Here is an 18603-nt window from a genome sequence, read left to right as displayed (position 1 = left end):
CACGAATCCATGCTTAGAGGTCCCAGCTTTCCCTTTCAAATACACAAAACACAAAGACTCTGAGCATACCCATTTCCTATGGTGGTGGGTTCCTGCTCAGCGCCCCCCATCCCCCACCCCCACGAGTCTGAAGGAAGCTTCCTACTGACCCAGGGAAGCTGTGTCAGGGAATCTGGGGACCAGCAGCCACACTGAGGAATTGGCAATTCCCTCCCAAGGCCCAAGCACTATTCTGGCTCTTCTGTCATGGAGAAAAAGATACAAATGTAATTTGTAAAAGAACATCCCACTGCATCTATAGAGATACATAAAAATAACATAAAATCAATCACACTGAATCTGCATCTCACCATCCACCAAAGGACTTGATGTGGATTTCTTAAGCCCTTAGTCAGGCAAAGCTTTGCTTTCATAACCTTTATCTTACTAGGTAACTCATAATGGTAAAATCACCCATTTGGGCTCATAGTTAAAATTAGAAATAAAGCTGAACAGACCAAGGTAATGTGTCCTGACTCATACAGTTCACCGAAAACTGTTAGTTTCATAAATAATATTTTATTCCATTGGTATTGGTATGGTATCTTATGCCTAAGCAATTCATAACCATTTAAAGTTTTTTTTAAAATATAGTTTGTCTTAATCAGAATTTTCATGATGAGCAAAACCAGCAGGAAGATTTTTCAATTCATGCCTCACAGGCCACAGCTAACATGTGTATCAGAGTGAATCAAAATGATTAACAAAATAAGCTCAAATCTCACAAGGCCTAAGTCATTGGATTTTAGTAAAGACGATCACCAAGGATGCTTTCCTTTTCCAGCGGAGGAAACTGAGACCCGGAGAGGCACGTGCCAAGTCCCACCACTAGCTTGTCGTCCATTCAGCAGCACATTAGTTGACGACAACTCTTACATGCCAGCCCTGGGGTGGGCGGTCCAAGAATGAGTGCCTTGAGCATGGAATGGTCTGCTGGAACCAGGACCCAGGCCTCCCCACTGCAAGGCCAGTTCTTTCATTCCCTGGAAGACAGGCTGCTGGAATGGTCTGTGCTTCCATAGGGACAGTGATGCAAATGCCACATACTGCCTGAGAGCTTCACTCACTGCCCAGGAGTCACTTACATACCAGTAGACTAATAACCTCTGCTTGAAAATAAAGGTTTGGGAAATTATTTCCAAAGTCAAACAAATAACTTTGTAGCCAACGGTACCATCAAATTCCCACATGCTTTTGAAGGCTTTTCCCTTCATTTCAAGCCACTGCTAAATTATCTATGCCCTGGAGCATGAAAATGCAGTGCATAAATCAAAAATATATATTTTTTTCTGTGCTGTTACAGAAATGTCAATTTGCCACATCAGTTAGCAGCAGGGAAAAAAGCTGCCGATGGGACGGGGGAAGCATAAGCAATGAGCCTGGTCACTTGGGAAGAAACTTGGAATTTCTGACCTAAGTGAATTAATTCCTCAAGGTCTCAGGGAACGGTATTAGCATGTAGATAAAATGCGAGGCCTGAAGAACCATCTCACATTCCTGATGGTCTCAGTTTTTAATTCAGTTGGATTTACTTCCGATTCCCCTCCTACATTGACCCCTTTGAACTATTCAGAACATCTCATCATACTGTCCTCTTGCTGCTCCCCGTTTTTTTTTGTTTGTTTGTTTTTGTTTTTGGTGTGTTTTTTTTTACAAGTGATTGATGGTTTTCCATGCAGACACAAAGCCAGATGCCTTGGCAAGCGGGAATCCAAGTTTTGAAGCTGCACAGAGGAAACTCCATAAGCACACACCACCAGAGGAAACAGCTGCAAAAAGTTATTTGCTCCCATGGAAAAGTCCCAAGGCCAGGATTTAGGAGAGCCCCATTGTCGTTCCACATCTAAGTCACTCCTTCCTGTACTGAGGGTCCCAGGGCCTGGCACACAAGAGGAACTAAAGCTGTGTCACCTATTAAGTTCATCTCCCAGCTGAGGTCCCTTCTCCACCATCTCCCACCTACAGCCTCTTGATTCCTTATTCGAAGTGTTTATTCATCATTTTAGTCATTCAGTTTCATTAGTCGTTGTTCATCAATGTAGACTAACCTCCTTCCTGGCCATCTATCTTATCCACCCACCATCCTCAGCTGGAACTCAGATCCCACCTGTGACCAGCGTCACCTCCAGGCCACTGACCCTGCCCTCCTCTGGAGTCCTTGACCTTCCTCTGACATCGCATCGCTTTGACTCCGTTTTGTAATGTCTCATATTAGTGTGGTGGGATTTTTTGCATTATTTATTAATTGCTTCCCTGTATTTGCCCTGGCTCCCACCTAAGTTTTGAATCTCTTCTCTAAATAACCAAACCCCTAATTTCCCGTCCCATTTCTCAACTACTCTGAGCAAGACCAATGATCTTCCTTTTTCTTATATAGAAAGAAGAGATCCTTAAAATTTCTTCCAGCTCTAATGGTCTGTAAGTCTAAGATGTTATTTACTGTTTAAAAGTTCAGATTTGTTCTTTTGAGTTTTATTGTTACTCCTTTCAATTTCTAGCAAAATGATAGCACATAATAGATTCTCGATCAGGGAGGAAATGTAAACGAGGTCAGTGCCCCGATCAGGTTAAAGTGAGGTGTCTCTGGAGCTGCCCCTCAACTCTTGATACCTTTGCTATTAAGCTACGATCATCAGTCTTTTTTCTTTTTCTTTTTCTCCCTTCAATGCATGGGAGAGAATGATATAAACACAGCTCAATATTTACTAGAAGCAAAAAGCTTCCTAAAGCTCCATCTTCAAAGCTTATAATTTTCAACCAATGAGAAGCAATTCTTTTACCTCCAAAGGGCATCAGTCTTCTGTCTTTTTAAATAAAGGGAAAGGCGCGACCTGTCACACGACAAGCTGACAACCTGACCCAATTTAAGAAGAAAAATGAAATGATCAACAGTTTCAATTTGCAATTTGGAGAGAGAGGGTGAGATCTGATAATCCTGGCATGCTCCTCATTTTCTGCTTCAGGAAAAAATAAAGGGTATTTATGAGAACTGTCTTCTGTTATTAAAGTGAGATGATTGCTTTGCCCCTTCTAAAACGTTTTATAATTTTAATTTTTCACTAATGGCATTTTTAATGCACGTTGTAATAAATCCCTGCCAGTTTCCTGCTGTCATAGTGTTGGGGCTGTAATGGGCTTGACCCCAGTCCCCCATACAGATCGGGACCATTCATCACCCAGTAACCAGTGCCGTGGCCAATTTGCATCTCCCATCACAAGCTGTTACCTCAACATGTCCTTGCAATCCTGCCCATCAGTTCTGGATAGTTTTGTGTAAGGGTCTAACTTTGCCAGTGCCACTGCAGTCACAGGGTGGGGAGGGGGTATGTGCTATTTATCAGATGGCCACCATTAGCACCAGGGAACTCCCAGGGGCAGCCCCATGTGGCCTTTGAACTCATGTCTCCCCCATCACAGACACCAGACTAAGAGCTGGTGGTTGGTAAGCTCCTGATGTATGTGGAGAAAACCTACTTCAAATGTTATCAATATAAGGTAATTCAGATGGCTCTGTGAAAGTAGGACTTTGGAGCTTAAAAAAAAAGCAATCTCGAATAGATTCTCTATTCTGATTCTAACCGATCACTTATCTGCCACACTGAGGAAGAAAGGGAAAGGAGAGTGAAAGTGGACAGAGGAGACTGTTGAAGGGTTTTACTCTGACTCAGCACCGGTCAGAGAGGACAGCTTCAGATCACACGCAGTGATAACACTCAAGCTGCTGGTTCTTCTTAAGTGAAGTGTGAAGAAACATTTGAAATTAATTCATCCATGATTTTACAGTTTCATTCATTCATTCATTCATTCACTCATCCACATCCATTGCCAGACATTGGGCAAGGAACACAAGTGTGATTAATTATTGCTCAGAGACTATCTAATCCATAAGCTCTATGAGACCAAGTGTTTCCTATTTACCACTCTACCCCCATGCCTGGCAGAGTTCGTGGCAGAGAATGTGTCTGATGGAAAAGAGAGCAGGATGGAGAGAGAGAAGCAGAAAACAAGAGCAGGAGAGAACTGTGTTTCATCCCCACATCTAGGAAAGCATCTGACCAGAGCAGATGCTACTTGTTTACACACAACGGAATGACCACGTCTTAATCCCAAAGCCTGGACTACACTGCACGACTGGGGTTATCTATGTTCAGGCTGGATAAAAACATCTTAACACAAAGACTTCATGCGTCTGTTGATGTTTGCTCCGAGGGAAAGACAGTTAACAGCTACCCTTCTTCATGGTGTATATTTGCATGTGCACAAATACGTTTTGGCAAGATCTTTAACTAGCGCCACCTCTACGGAGGGTTGTAAGAAGGTAAAGAAAATTGTTTGAGGGAACGCACGGGAACACTGCTAGTCACCTTTGTGAACACAGGGCAAAAAGAGGCAAAGGGATGGGGAGGGGATGCTATGGTGTTTTTAAATTTTGTTGAAGCTGAATTCCCAGAGCATTAGCTGCCTGTTCCATATACTTATCGAGGCCTTGCTCTGCTTAAGGCACTGAGCTGGAAGGGCCCAGACAGAGGAAGCAACAATTAGATGTACTGACAAGGGCTGCGAGAAGAGAATGTACGAAAGTGCTCAGGGCCACAGTCCCCAGCCCAGCCTGGGTGGCCAGTGGCCAGAGAAGGATTTCCAGAGGAAGCTGTGACTCAGCCAGATTTTTTAAAGAATACAATGAAATACATAAAAATTAAGCGAAGCAGGAGCAAATAAGCAGACTGACAAGGAGTGTCCCCGAAGAGGAAGCAGCCCAGGCCACCGCACAGGGCTGGAGGGGTCGGGGAAGGAGGTCAGGGTCTGAGAAACATCAGAGGGGGTCCACATGACCAGCCCCTGGGAGGAAAGGGGCCACGCTGGAAACATGGTCAGGGACACTCGGGGAGACTCGGGCACTGCGCTAAGGAGCCCAGATCCTACCCTGAAGATAACAGGAGTCTCCATTCACATGCTGAAGTGAGAACAGCGCACAGGCTGGTGCACATATAATTCAAAAAAGGTGCCGCAAAGCCGGCTCCCTCCACAGCATGGATGCTGAGAAACTCAACAACCAGAGTTCACTCACCTCAAAAAGGCTGTCCAAGAGCAGCAGTAAGCAGCATGGGGGACAAAGGTGAAACGATACGACCTTCGGGACCTTCCAATCCAAGAAGGGAAAGCAGAAAATGAAATGTAACTTTCCCGAGAGGGCCAGGGAAAACATTGGAAAATGAAACTGAGAAGGAATTCCTCCAGCTGGGGCATCAGGACGTGCTTCCTGGAGAAGAGGACCCAGAATGCTCTGCCCTAAAGCAGTGGTTCTCAAGCTAGAGTGTGTGTCAGAATCACCTGGCACACTGTTACGCAGAGACCACTGGGCCAACACTGAGTTGCTGATTCACTGGGTCAGAACTGAGGCTCCAAAGTTGACATCTCTAACAAGTTCCCAGGTGACGCGGATGCTGCTGGTCCAGGGACCAGACTTGGAGGACCTCTGCCCTCAGGGAAGTCAGTACCTGGTCAAATAGAGATGCATTTGCAGGCGCCCCATGAGGAGGAAACCGCAAACGTGAAAGCATGTGGTTAGAAAAGCAAGGCTACATCCTGGTTACAATCAACTCAGGGTAGAATACAGAACACCTGAGACAGCATCAGAGGCCAGCTTGGTAAATAACCACCCAACCACCTCAAGGGAGCTGAGCACAATTGCACTAGGATTGTTATCAAGCGTGAGACAATGGCCAAAGGGAGCCTGGCTTGCATGTGGTCTGTACCCTTTCTCCGAATTTTTCCATCACGCCACTGTCCTAGCTCACTGCCCAGCTCCCTAAACCAAAACAGCCACGAGGACCACCCAACCTGCCATTGGATGCATGATGGATCTCTTCCCTCTAAACACAAAGCAATGTAAAAATCCCATTGGTTGAGCCAAGCAAGGTTGGGAATTTTCAAAAGGAATTTTAAGAAGAAAATCAAATTATAAAAGTAAAGAAACAGAGGTATTTGCAGATACCAGTCCTAGTTCACCTAAAAATAAAATAAAAAGGCCCAAACACAGGTTAGCTTCGCTGATGCAGTCTTACAGTGGTGTGCAAGGTGTCTGGAGTTGAATCGTGTCCCTTTGTTACTTCAGTGCAACAAAGACATGTCAGAATGTGGCCCTATTTGGAAACAGGGTCTTTATATTGGTAATTAAGTGAAAGTGAGATCATTAGTGTGGGCCCTGATTCAAGGTGACAGGTGTCTCGCCCTTAAGTAGATGTGTATCATTGAGGAGGGGAACATGTGTTTCAATACAGATCTCCCGGATGGGCCAGAAAACTCTTACCAAACGTATTGGTGAATCCCCACCCAAAAGTCCGTAATTTTAGCTCTTTTCTTTCTTTAGCAACTTAGTCTCCTACCTCTTTCTTAAAATCGCCCTTCCACCTGACATTCCTCTCAAACTCTGAACAGCTGTTCAGCTGGATGTACCACCCCACCCCACCCCCTGCCTGCAAGAGGGGGTACAACCCGGCTCCTGGCAAAGGAAGGGGTGGGACCCAAGGGGTGACAAGATCTGAGTATCATGGGTCCTGGGCAGCCAGGGTAGTGGGCACTGGGAAGGTAAGTCCTGTGGCCCAGGACAGGTGAGGGGGTTGAAAGAAGAGACCCAGTGATGGACTCATTACCTCATGGCTGACAGCTCGCCCACCAGCCTGGCTTGTTGAAAACGGAAAGCATGTAAGTTCTTTCAGTAAATTAAGTGACATCTTCCTTTGGAAGAGAAGCGTCCTAATTTCCACCACACACCGGGAACAGCTAGGTGCCCCGCAATGCTCCCGAGTTACTGATTAGCCCTCACCAGAGTCTCATCATCGCTCCGTATTGGGGGTAATTTCGAATATTGCTTCTTCACACTTGAAGAGGGTTTCCTGGGGCTTTGTTTACCTGACACGTCACCCTCCAGTCCGGAGGACACACTCCATTCACAGCCAGGGAACCAGTGTAGATGTCACATCCCCAGGAACCTGTGTCCAGTGCCAGGAAGTATCCCAACAACCCTGGTGCTATCAAAATGCCATCACCTTCTAGAGAACCTGCTGGGTTCCAATAAAAGGTACATCAGTAAACTTTCATAGCTATATCCTTGTCTCTCGTTGAAACGGAAACATTCAAATGTGACTCAAGAAAAATATCCGCAGAGCCTTACTCCTGAGACAACAGGAGTGGCCATGGTTATGCCCGGGATCTCTCCAGGTGGATTGCACATTATCAGTCCATTTCTCGCCTGAAAACAAGTGTAGATGAATGATGATGATCGCAGGGGATTCAGTACGGGGGGGGTGGGGGGGCATGGAAGCACCCACTCCCAGCCCTGTGGGCTTCATCTTGGCATTCACCCTTAACCCCCTGTGGCATCAAGGTGACAGGGTGATGGTGTGAGTCTGGGTGGACTTCCAGATACCGCAACACAGTTCCAGACTTACGTTCATTTCCTGACTGTAAAGTAAACACATAACCTCACTAGGGGTGCAGACCCCGGGTTCAGGCTGTTCGCAGATTCCCCACCAATCACAGAGCCCACTACTTGGTACCTGCCTCTTATTGGTCTCCCATCTCACCTTGTTTCCGTGCAGACTGTTCTTATTGATGATAGTGACAATTTTACAAGGAATAAGTATGCAGCAAGCTTTGTAATAAACATGGTATATACATTATTTCCTCTCACAACAACCTCTTAATTGTAAGAATACCTCCTGAGTGAGGTAGGCGTTTTCATCCCCACTGTAAATCACTGACAGGTCACAGAGCCAGTAAGTGATGACTCAGAGTTTGTATCCAGATTCACTCACTGCAAATCCATGGAACCACCCTGCTACACTGCGTCCCCTCATTAGCAACATGGGTACCTCCCCTTGACTTCTCACTGTTTTAGAGAGCAGCACTAGTTATGTCTGAGTTGGGAGACTGGCCTTTTCACCCCTGAGACATCTCGCACAAGTCCCCAGTGTCTTTCTTAGACTTGCAATCACGTGTAGTTACTCAAAGAAAAAGTACCTAAAGGTGATGAGTCTGAGCTCATCATTAAAAAAAATACATCTGTACATGTGAGGTTTGGAAACCACATTTTCAAGGGGCTTAGTTAGCCTGGGACACGGACACGAGTAGAAGGACGTCCACTGATTCATTCAGAACACAGTATATGTCTAAGGCTTTCAGGACGCAATGACACATAGCACAGGCCCTGCCCCCGAGTGCTTCTAGTAGAGGCACAGATTTAGAAAGCAGCTGATACAATGCAGTGTGGATAGTCCTATGGGCAAGCAAACGGGATGGGATGAGCCAGTGGCCAAACCCAACCCACGTGGAGAATGTCAGGAAAGCCACGACCTATCCATGATGGCAGAGTCCAGCGTTCCCTCAGCGTTGTTTGTCACCATGTGGTTACCGGGTCCTCTACTTTCCCAGGGGAGACCCATGCTCATGTGTTCTTTTTTATTAGTTGAAGAAAATTAGAAATACTTGGTTGTAATTCTCAGTGCTTTGGCTAAAACTTTAGTCAACTTGGTAAAAGTTTTCATATGATGATTAGGCTAAATACACTCAGAAGGCCATTTGGGGACATTGGCGGAAGTCCATGCTTTTGCCTCACAGGGAGGAGTGTATCCGGACATTCCTACATCTCTCAGGATGCCTCTGCAACCTGGGCTGACAGTGTGACCTAAACTAAATGGTGGCCAGAGCATGTACGTTGTAGCTTATAAGGAGAACAAAAACGTGGGAAGGCAGCAAATGAGAAACTCCTTCGTATTTATGAAAACGTAACTGAAGCACATGTAAGTAGTAAGAGATTTAAAAATATCCACAACAGGCAGAATCAATTTGGAAAATTTGTGTCAAAATCCACATGTTTACCTCGATCCTGTAAAGGAGCCCAATAGGACAGCAATGGCAAAGGAAAGCTTTGGAATTTGTTAAGACCCCTTCAGGGGAATTCTCTCTTCGGACAAGGAAAATGCTCTGAGTCAGCCTTTCTCATGAAATGGGTTTCAGTTTGTCTGGGATTTCAAGTCAGGCTCCAATGTGCCATGACTTCTCATGAACACTTAGGACCTGCCGGGAAGGGGACAAGCGCCCTTGAAGGCCCTGACGATGTTGACAAGCACTGGCCAACGCCTGCACCAAACAGGTGACATAGAATTTCTCAGCGAAACCTCAAGCACACTCCTGCCAGGAGCAATTGAGCCCAAGTTACAGATGAGAAAACTGGTGCTGAGAGCTAGTCACTTACCAGATCAAGTAGCTCAGAAGCTCACAAGTGACAGAGCCGGGAGTCACCCAAACATGCAAGATTCCTAGTAAGGGCCGTGCAGCACCGCACGCCTGCAAGCAGCCTCTTGGAGCTAAAAGGCACCACGTTTTCCTGGACCCGGCAGGCTGCCTGGATCTTGCTGCTTAAAGCGAGGCAGCTGCAGACTGTGGCCTAAAGTGAATGAAGCTGAAGGAATCACCCTCCCCACAGGGGTCCAACCTGCAGGGGAAAGCTATGCACCTGAAACAGCTTTCCTTCTGTATATAAGGAAACCTCCAGGAGCACGGAGCCTGGCTCTGGAAAGGAAGTGCAGGGCTCACGCTGCCAGGATCCTGGTAGAGCCATGTGGTTGCTGTGGTCCATCCTGCTCTGTGTTCCACTGTCTCTGGCTGTGAGTGGCCCACATGAGCCTGAGGCAACAGCAGGTCCTGGCGAACTCCACTGTGGGCCACGGAGCCTTCGGTTCACTGTATACCCTCCCCATCAGGAGACAACTACTCCTCCCGCACTGATAGCATGGGGTAAGTGTGACAACTCACCTGGCTTAGCCAGGCAATGGCCTGTGTTCTCCTCAGTCGCCTAAAACCACCCTCCAGCTTTCTGTGCTGACATTCTCTCCCTCCTGGTAAACTCTGTAGCTTCTCTAGCAATGTCACTTCACTCCTGAATGGCTCTCCTCTGGTCTCTGTCTCTCTGTCTCTCTGTCTCTCTGTCTCTCTGTCTCTCTGTCTCTCTGTCTCTCTGTCTCTCTGTCTCTCTGTCTCTCTGTCTCTCTGTCTCTGTCTCTCTCTCTCTGTCTCTCTGTCTCTCTGTCTCTCTGTCTCTCTCTCTCTCTCAGCTGCCCTTGGGGTCTAATGGTAAAGCCGGCTGCCCTTCCCCCCTGTGGTCACAGTGGTGACTGACCTCTTGTTGTTCTTCCAACCCCTCAGACAACCGCGGGCTGCCGCACAGGCTGCAGAATGACTCCGGCTGTGGCACCCAGGTGACGGAGGGTCCAAGCAGCTCTGTGGTGTTAGAGGCTTCCTATGGTGGCTGCTACGTCAGTGAGTGGGTGAGTATGACCCAGCCTCAGGAACACTGAGCCACCCCATGCCCCCGTCCAGGCTGACTCCCTGGGCCTGTCTCTCCAGGACTCCCACCACGTCATGCCAGTTGGAGTTGAAGCAGTAGATGCCACTGGGCGCAAGACGGTTACAAAGACCAAGCTGCTCAAGTGTCCCGTGGTTCTCCCAGGTAAGGGGTCAACGGTGGGGAGCCTCCCAGGAGGTGCCCTCAGGCCTCTCCTCCCTGCTCTGTGCAGTGACACCTGGCACTCATGAGGGATTGTCTCCCAACTCTCCTCTCCACCTGTGTCCTTAGGATAACTTCCACCTGAGAGGTGACTCCGTGTGGGGCACTGAGGGGTGCTTTGTGTGTCCTCTCCCTAACACTAACCCAGTGCTGGGACCACTTCTTCTGCCCCACGGAGTGAGCTTGGCCAAGGGTCCCTAACGGGTGGGTGCAGAACTGGGACTCAAACAAGAATGGGCCCAGGACCAGCAGCTCCGGGGTCTTGAGGAGGGTCTGGAGGACGCAGAAGTTGTCAGGGAGACGTGGCAAATGCCACTGATAGGTGCTGAGGACAGGTGTCGGCCCCTCTGCGTGGGGCCAGTGAATCAACTCACCGGGGGGTTAGTAGGAAGTGTGCCTCCTACTCCTCAGCTTCAGGAGATCTTGCCTCCTGACCTGCCCGCCCTACTCAGTCATGCAGAGTCGAACTTGCAATTCCCTCTCCTCACCGACCTTGGGAGTCCAGAGGGGTAATGCTGATGAAACACACATTTAGTCTCCACTCCCTCAGACCTACTGAACCAGAACCTGCATTTCAGGAAGATCCCCCAGTAACTCGTGGGCACTAGATTGAGAAGCACCTCCAAGAAAGAGAAGGAAGAATTCTTTACTTGAAAGGAAATAGAGCCCACTGCTTCTACTGACCTTGTTGGTGTTCTTTCAAAAAGTACCGGTTTCAGGGGACTCTTGCAAGGTGACTTAATATTTAGTTAACTTCCTGAGGCTTAATCTCTAATATGTAACATGGATGTTTCCACTCCAATGGTCTAGGTATCTATAGGAGTTTTAATGCGTTGTGACAAAATTATCTTTTTTTCAAGAACAAGGTTTGTTACCTAGTCTCTTCAAAATCTAGCCCTAAATGCTCCAGGTGCTGACCTGTGTGACTCCGTCCCTGTGTGGGACAGACTGCCGTGTGCTCCGTCACCCACCACGCAAGGAGACTGCAAGGAGCTGGGCTGCTGCTATAATGCTGAGGGAAATTCCTGTTACTATGGAAACACAGGTGAGTGACTGGGTCTCTGAAACCAGCTAAAGAAAAGTGTCCATTACCTGCAACCATGCCTAGAGGAGGGCGATTCCCAACCCCCACCATATGCCTAGAAAACAGATACTAAAGACAAACAATGACCAGAGGCTGACACATAAGCAGTGCATCCTAGAACCACTGACCCTCAGTGATAGAGCTTTCTACAGACTTCTATTGTCTAGTGTGCTCGTAGAAACCAAACGTAAAGGAGGTGACATTCTGCGACCTCAAGAAGCTAAGTCTATGTGCAGGATACTAGCTAACTGACCAAGGAATAGCCACTCTGGTGGCTAGCAGGCTAAGTGTCTAGAGAGCTTTCTTCAAAAAGGCTACTTTTATTACCCCAAGTCCTGCTCTAAGGTTTTGTAATGCAAAAGACCCTCTGCAAGCAAACACAGGTCACATTCTCTTCCAAGCTCTGGAAAGAACTAACACAAAGCAGGCACTACTATGCCCATTTACAGATGAAGCAAGGAGGTTCAATGCTTGGTCTGAGGGCACAAAATAAGTGGCGGTGGCAAGATTCAAACCCAGGAGCTCAGCCAGAGCCTCAATTAAGCTCTGGGCAGCTGGCCTGGGTATGTCACAGCTGGGAATGCCTTCCCCAGGGGAGGGATCAAAAATAACGAAATCCTTCGCTTTTGTCTAGTTGGTTCAGTAAGAGATGGCCTGCCATCAGCACAGCCCCTCTGTTGTTTCAGTGACCTCACGCTGTACCCAGGATGGCCACTTCTCCATCGCTGTGTCCCGGAATGTGACCTTGCCCCCGCTGCTCTTGAACTCTGTGCACCTGGCCTTCAAGAATGACAGTGACTGTAACCCTGTGATGGCAACACATGCCTTTGTCCTATTCCGGTTTCCATTTACGTCCTGTGGTACCACACGCTGGGTGAGAAGAGCTGAGCCTTCCCTCTGCTCCTAACTCCAGAAGTCAGGCAGGGCTGTCCTGGTGACTGGGGGAGAGATGGCATATCTTAGCCATGAAGGATACACCTGACTGCTGCTGGGTGTGTGGGCTGGCCTCTAGGGCAAAAGAGCTTCATTGCAGTGAAAGCTGAACCTCCCCTGAGCATTGCCTCAGACCATCACAGCTGTGCTCCCACAAGGGGCTGGCACTTTTCATGAAGCTGGGAAACTAGCAAGGGCTTCCCTTAGGCAGGTGGTAGCTTTCCTGGCTGCCTCACCTAAATACTCGAAGCCCCTTCTTTTGTCCTGAAATGAGATGAAGTGGTAATGTCCCAGGTTAGTCAATGCCACCTGCCGTTGCCTGCGCTCGTGGAGCAAAAACTACAACATAACAGAGTAGCATTGCTGAGTCCTAGAGCAAGTCCTGAAGAAAGCAGCTTCTGGCTAGCAGGAATGACAGGACCTCTTAACCTGTTCTTCCAGGTCATGGGAGACCAGGCAGTATATGAAAACGAGGTGCTCGCAGCCAGGGATGTAAAAAGTTGGAGCCATGGTTCTATCACCCGTGACAGTATCTTCAGGTAAATGTCTTAGTTAACCTGACTCTGCTTGACCAGAATAGCTTCCCTTCTTCCATCTAGCAGGAGTCCATAGGTAAGCGCAGAAGCCACAGAACATCTAAGAGAACCTGCCTACTGTCCGGTCTTCCTGACTCTTTGATCAAGTCTCCCTGCATTGATGTCGTCAACTTGACCTAAGCTTTCAATTCACCTGAACTCCTATTTCACTTAACTCTTTCCTGTTTCTCCTTATGGCCTTTCCCTTGCTACTTCTGTGGCCCATGCTGTGGCAAAAAGAATCCCTTTAAAACCTCAGATCAGACAGCATACTTCAGGCCATGGGAATACAATGAGAGAGTTTTAACTTAACATGGATGTAGCCTGCAGGTCCCCTACATGAAAGAGCTCTCACTTACCTCTCTAGCTTGATCTCCTCTAACATTCTTAATCCCACTTACTATCGTCAACCCCACATTGTCCTTCTAGGGTTTTCAGAGGAACACAGACTGTGTCTTGTCTTCATACTTTGTTTTTGTCAACTGTGTTCTGCCTCCCGTACCTCTGTTACCACTTCTCATCTTCATATAGAATCCCCTGTAAGCTCTCCCCTGACTGCCCGCTCTACAAAAGTCACTTGTTTCTCACAGCAGTCACCGGTTTCTCACAGGGCCAGGTCTATTTCTTGTGTAGTTCTTCTATCTTCAACTCACATACTGATACTGTTTGCACACTGGTCTCCCCAACTAAGAGCTTCCATGAAGCCAGGAACCATACCCGTCATGCTTACAAACATGCCTAACCTAGCACAGAGAGTTCCTCAAACTGTAAATGAAAGGTGTCATGACCCATCTGCTCAAGCAGCTAAAGTCTTTTCTCTGCAGGCTCCGAGTCAGTTGCAGCTACTCTGTGAGTAGCAACGCCCTTCCAGTTAACGTTCTCATTATCACCGTCCCACCACCCCTCGCTGAGACCCAGCCTGGACCCCTCGCTCTGGAACTCCACATCGCCAAAGGTAAGAGCCTCTCTCCTGGAGCACCTGGCCTACACTCGGAGTCCTGTCACTCTTCTGGGCACAAAGACCCTCCCTTGGTAATAAGACACTTGTCAGAGGAGTTTGTGTGGGTGAGAGTCTGTCTCAAGCAACCTAGAAGCTCCGAGGTCTGTCCTGACACATTTAGCTCCTTTTGGCCTCTTGCAGATAAAAACTACAGCTCTTACTACAGTATTGGTGACTACCCAGTGGTGAAGTTACTCAGGGATCCCATTTACGTGGAGGTCTCCATCCGTCACAGAACCGACCCCAGCCTCGGGCTGCTGCTACATCAGTGTTGGGCCACGCCCAGCACAGACCCACTGCAGCAGCCACAGTGGCCCCTGCTGGTGAAGGGGTAAGTGTCCATTTGTGTGTCTGTGTAGAGCCCCTCAAGAAGCGCATGTTGACTGTCGTACGTCTTTGCTTAGGTGCCCCTACACTGGAGACAACTACCAAACCCAGCTGATCCCTGTCCAGAAAGCTTCGGGTCTGCCCTTCCCATCTCACTACCAGCGTTTCAGCATCTTGACCTTCAGCTTTGTGGACCCAGTGGCCAGGCGGGCGCTCAGGGGACCGGTATGATTCCTCCTTCTAAGCTGGGCTCTGAACCCTCTAACTCAGGGTTGTTTCCATGTCATACCACTCCTCAGCCAAGGCTGCCCTTCAATGTGGGTTGTTGGTACTGTCATGCCATTGGTATCATGTCATAACACAAGTGACATTTGTCAAGTAGACTCTAGTTCTTTAGTCTATTGTGATATCAGCTTGGGCTATCAAAGACTTTCTGACTTTCTCTCGACTTCTTCCTGGGGAGATGAAGCGGGCTGGAAGCATTTCCTTGTGATGTGGTGCTACAGCGTGACCCCGACTCGCTTGTCTTTCAGGTTTATCTACACTGCAGTGCCTCAGTCTGCCAGCCTGCGGGGACCCCGTCCTGTACGCTGACCTGTCCTATTGCCAGGCGTGAGTACCCACGCCGGCTACACTCGTGGAGACTTGAATCAAATTTGCGTCCCATTGCTAACCTCTTCCACTCTGTGTGCCAATGGCTCAAACTGAAGATTTAACTTATTAATGAGGCTTCTTTAAGTACTTTTATGATGTGGTAGAACAGCAAGACAACTTGCTTTCTAGAATCCCAGGTCTTTTAAATATAAGCTATAAATCATCAAGTAACCCTCAGCCTTAGCTTTTTCCATATAAATCTTCATTGAGCCAGGAGTCAAATTGGGCCATAGCTTACACGTGGCCCAATTGAACAAAAACACTTGTATCTGGCTAATTCATAAGTGTAAACTTCTACACCTGCTTGAAGTCAGTTCTGGCAACGTGGCCTGAGGGTCTACAGGCGGAGTATGATTGAAGGCTTAGTGTGCTCTCTAGTTGGTGAGGCCCAAAGCTCCTACTGTGTGTGTGTGTGTGTGTGTGTGTGTGTGTGTGTGTGTGTGTACAGCTCCTGGTCCACTAACATTTACCTGTCTAACCCCTGAATTAAATGGATTCATGACCCCTGAAGCTCTAAGTTCCCTCTGGAAAAAAAAGAAAAAAGAAAAAAAAAACTCATGGTAATTAAATGATAATGTAGTAATTTTCATAACTAGCTATTGAACATTAACTCCAATGACATTTAATCTATATGCTTCTAAAGAACCAAAACACATTTAGATGAACTTTTCCAAGGTCCTAAAACTGGCAAAAGAAATAGGATTCAAACAGAGCTCTGCTGTGTCAGTGATCACCAGTTACCTTTGTATCAGAAAAAGGGTCTCAGCATTAACACTCTGTTGTCTAAGTAACTGTTTGGGAAAGAATGGCACTTTAGGGATAGTCTACCATCATGATCTCTATTCCCAAATTCTAGTAAAACAGGTAACAGAGTTAGGTACAAAGTCTACCTTGTTCAAATTTGTTTTAATACACCCATAGGAGGTTTAACACAAAAATGAGTTTTAATTAAGGCATGGAACGGAGCTGTACATATTGTGGAACCTGGCCTTGTATTAAGACTCTCGCTTCCTAAGCCCCCATCCCCCTTGTGAAAAAAAAAAAAAAGAGAGAGAGAGAAAGAAAGAAAATCCTAGCTCCCATCTCTCTCTCTCTCTCTGACAGGAAGAAGAAGCTCTGACATCCACTTTCACAACAGTACTGCTAGCATTTCTAGCAAGGGTCCCATGATTCTACTCCAAGCCACTAAGGACGCTTCAGAAAAGCTTCGTAAATATTCAAGTGAGTAGAGGGAGACTTAAGTCGGTACCTGCATCTCTAGTCAAACCACAGCTACTTCCTCACCCCACTTCCTACCCCTTCCTGATAATCAGTGTGGATCTCAAGAGGCTGAGAAGTTTGTTTTTCCTATAGCTAAAGACTGCTAGGCTTTGGCCAGACACAGATCAGACTAACCTCTTCTCCCCCCCCCCCCCCCCAGGTTCTCCTGCAGACTCCCAGGCTCTGTGGGTGGCAGGCTTCTGTGGGACCTTGATTGTTGGAGTCTTGTTAGTGTCCTACTTGGCTATCAGGAAACGGAGATGAGTTACTCAGAAAAAGAGCGTTAATAAAACTAGATTGCACTACAGCCTGTGTCCAGCTTCTCATTGGAAAGGTAAATAACTTACCTAAAGAAGTCATCCTAGCTGCTGGTGGTATCTAATCTTTCCAGTTGGGGTGGGAGGGATATTTTATCTGAGAATAGAAGAAAAGCCATCATCCCCTATCTTTCTACTCAAACCCTTCTATCGTCTGACTAGAACATTTCAGTAGAATGTAATAGTTGGTTGACAACGCAAGCAGTATATACAAGAACTCAATATCTCAGACTTAGCAGAGACTTTATCAGCTCAAGAGGTGTGTGAAACATCCACAAGATCAAACTGAGGCAGAACTAAGTAATCTAAAGCTAGTCATAAATCTTCTAGACCACTGTTTCTCAAACTTTGGCGTGTATCACAATCAAAGGAGGGTTGATGGAAACACATGACTGGTCCCACCCCCAGGGTGTCTGATTAAGTACGTCTGGGCTGAGGCTTAAGAACTTATTTCTTTTCTTTTTTTTTTCTTTTTTTTCTTATAATTTATTTTTTAAAAGGAACTTGTTATTTCTAATTTCTCAGGTGATACTAATCTTCCTGTTTCAAAAATCATACTTTGAAAACCAGCGTCTAGAACAATGACAGAGGAGGTATCTGGTCTTGGATTGGTCAGCTGGAGGGGGCTTGATCAGAAGAGGCTTAGTTTTGAGCCAGAACCTAGTATGTAATTTCCTAGTTTAGTGGTTCTTAAGAATAGTAGAAACACAGGGAGAACAAATCATGGCAATTTCTCAAGATAAACGTCCTGCTCAAAGAACTAATGCCGTTGGTTACATTCTAGGGTAATCACTACTCTCACTACCCTGACGCTCTGAAAATAACTGGTTAAGTAAGGTTTTCCCACTTTCTGCAGGAAGGAACTTCTAGGTCACTTGACCTTGCAGCTAAGTAAAAGGTGTTAATCTTGGCTTTTAAACAGCTGCTCTGTAGTCAAGCCAACCCGACTTCAAACTACTAAGCAGGGAACATTATTCACTTACTCCATTGACAGGGACACTGGATGCTTTTTATATAACTATCCTAGACACTTGCTAACATACTTGAGTCTCATGATAAGGTGGGCATTCATCCCATTTTCCAGGATGTGGATCACACAGAGGTCAAATAACTTGCCCAGTATCATTTGGTCAAATAATGGTAGAGCTGAGATATGAACTCGAACTCCAGAACTTGTGTACCTAACTACATTGTACTAAACATATTCAGCTCTTGGGTGGACCAGTTTCCAGGGGTACAGATTCAGCTTGACAGAAGGTTTTCTGAGGCTTGTCGATGCCTGATGCTTGGGAGGTGGCTAAGCTGGATGTGGAGATGCAAAGGTCTGTGACTAAGGACTGCCCTCTACTGTGCTACAGGCCAAACCTCACAAAGGGGAAAACCAGAGTCTTTGACTGCAGTGGGGGGAGTGGTGAACTTGGTCATTAAACAATTTAAAGATAACTAATTCACTTTGGCAATCTGGAATAGATGAAACACATCTTAGTTGTATTGAATACATCTAAAATATTTTGTATAACTTGAGACTTTCATATCCAGTGTATATGGATGGCAAGTCTCCAATTTTCAGTTTAAACAGGAACTAACAAAGCTACATGTTTAAGGTTTTATAAGATTTACAGTTGAAAGATTCACATACCCAATTGTTCCCAAGTTTTTCAGTACTGAATAGAATAAACTAAAATTTTTATGCTATCCACATTTCAAGTCTTGCTGCAGCTGCCTAGGAGCTACTACTAGTGACACAGCGTGACTAAAGTTCACTAAACTCAAACATGTATTGGATATGATGTGACAGTCATTACACGATGCATTGGGAGTAAAGCGACAAAAACCAGGAACGCTGC

The 18603-nt window shown here is 46.7% G+C and overlaps 1 protein-coding gene across 1 annotated transcript; it reads left to right on the top strand.

Annotated features, from left to right (window-relative positions):
• Positions 1–9659: 9659 nt before the first annotated feature.
• ZP4 (zona pellucida glycoprotein 4) lies at positions 9660–16703 on the top strand. The gene is made up of 12 exons (XM_019746812.2): positions 9660–9837; positions 10246–10367; positions 10447–10549; positions 11502–11651; positions 12377–12564; positions 13065–13162; positions 14023–14153; positions 14340–14529; positions 14603–14750; positions 15059–15137; positions 16284–16388; positions 16600–16703. Exons 1-12 carry the CDS (start codon positions 9660–9662, stop codon positions 16701–16703), a joined length of 1596 nt encoding a protein of 531 aa, XP_019602371.2.
• The last annotated feature ends 1900 nt before the right edge of the window (positions 16704–18603 follow it).

Source organism: Rhinolophus sinicus, linkage group LG12, assembly GCF_036562045.2.
Source record: "Rhinolophus sinicus isolate RSC01 linkage group LG12, ASM3656204v1, whole genome shotgun sequence".
In the NCBI taxonomy this organism is placed as follows: domain Eukaryota; kingdom Metazoa; phylum Chordata; class Mammalia; order Chiroptera; family Rhinolophidae; genus Rhinolophus; species Rhinolophus sinicus.
This window is presented reverse-complemented; position numbering and strand designations above follow the sequence as displayed.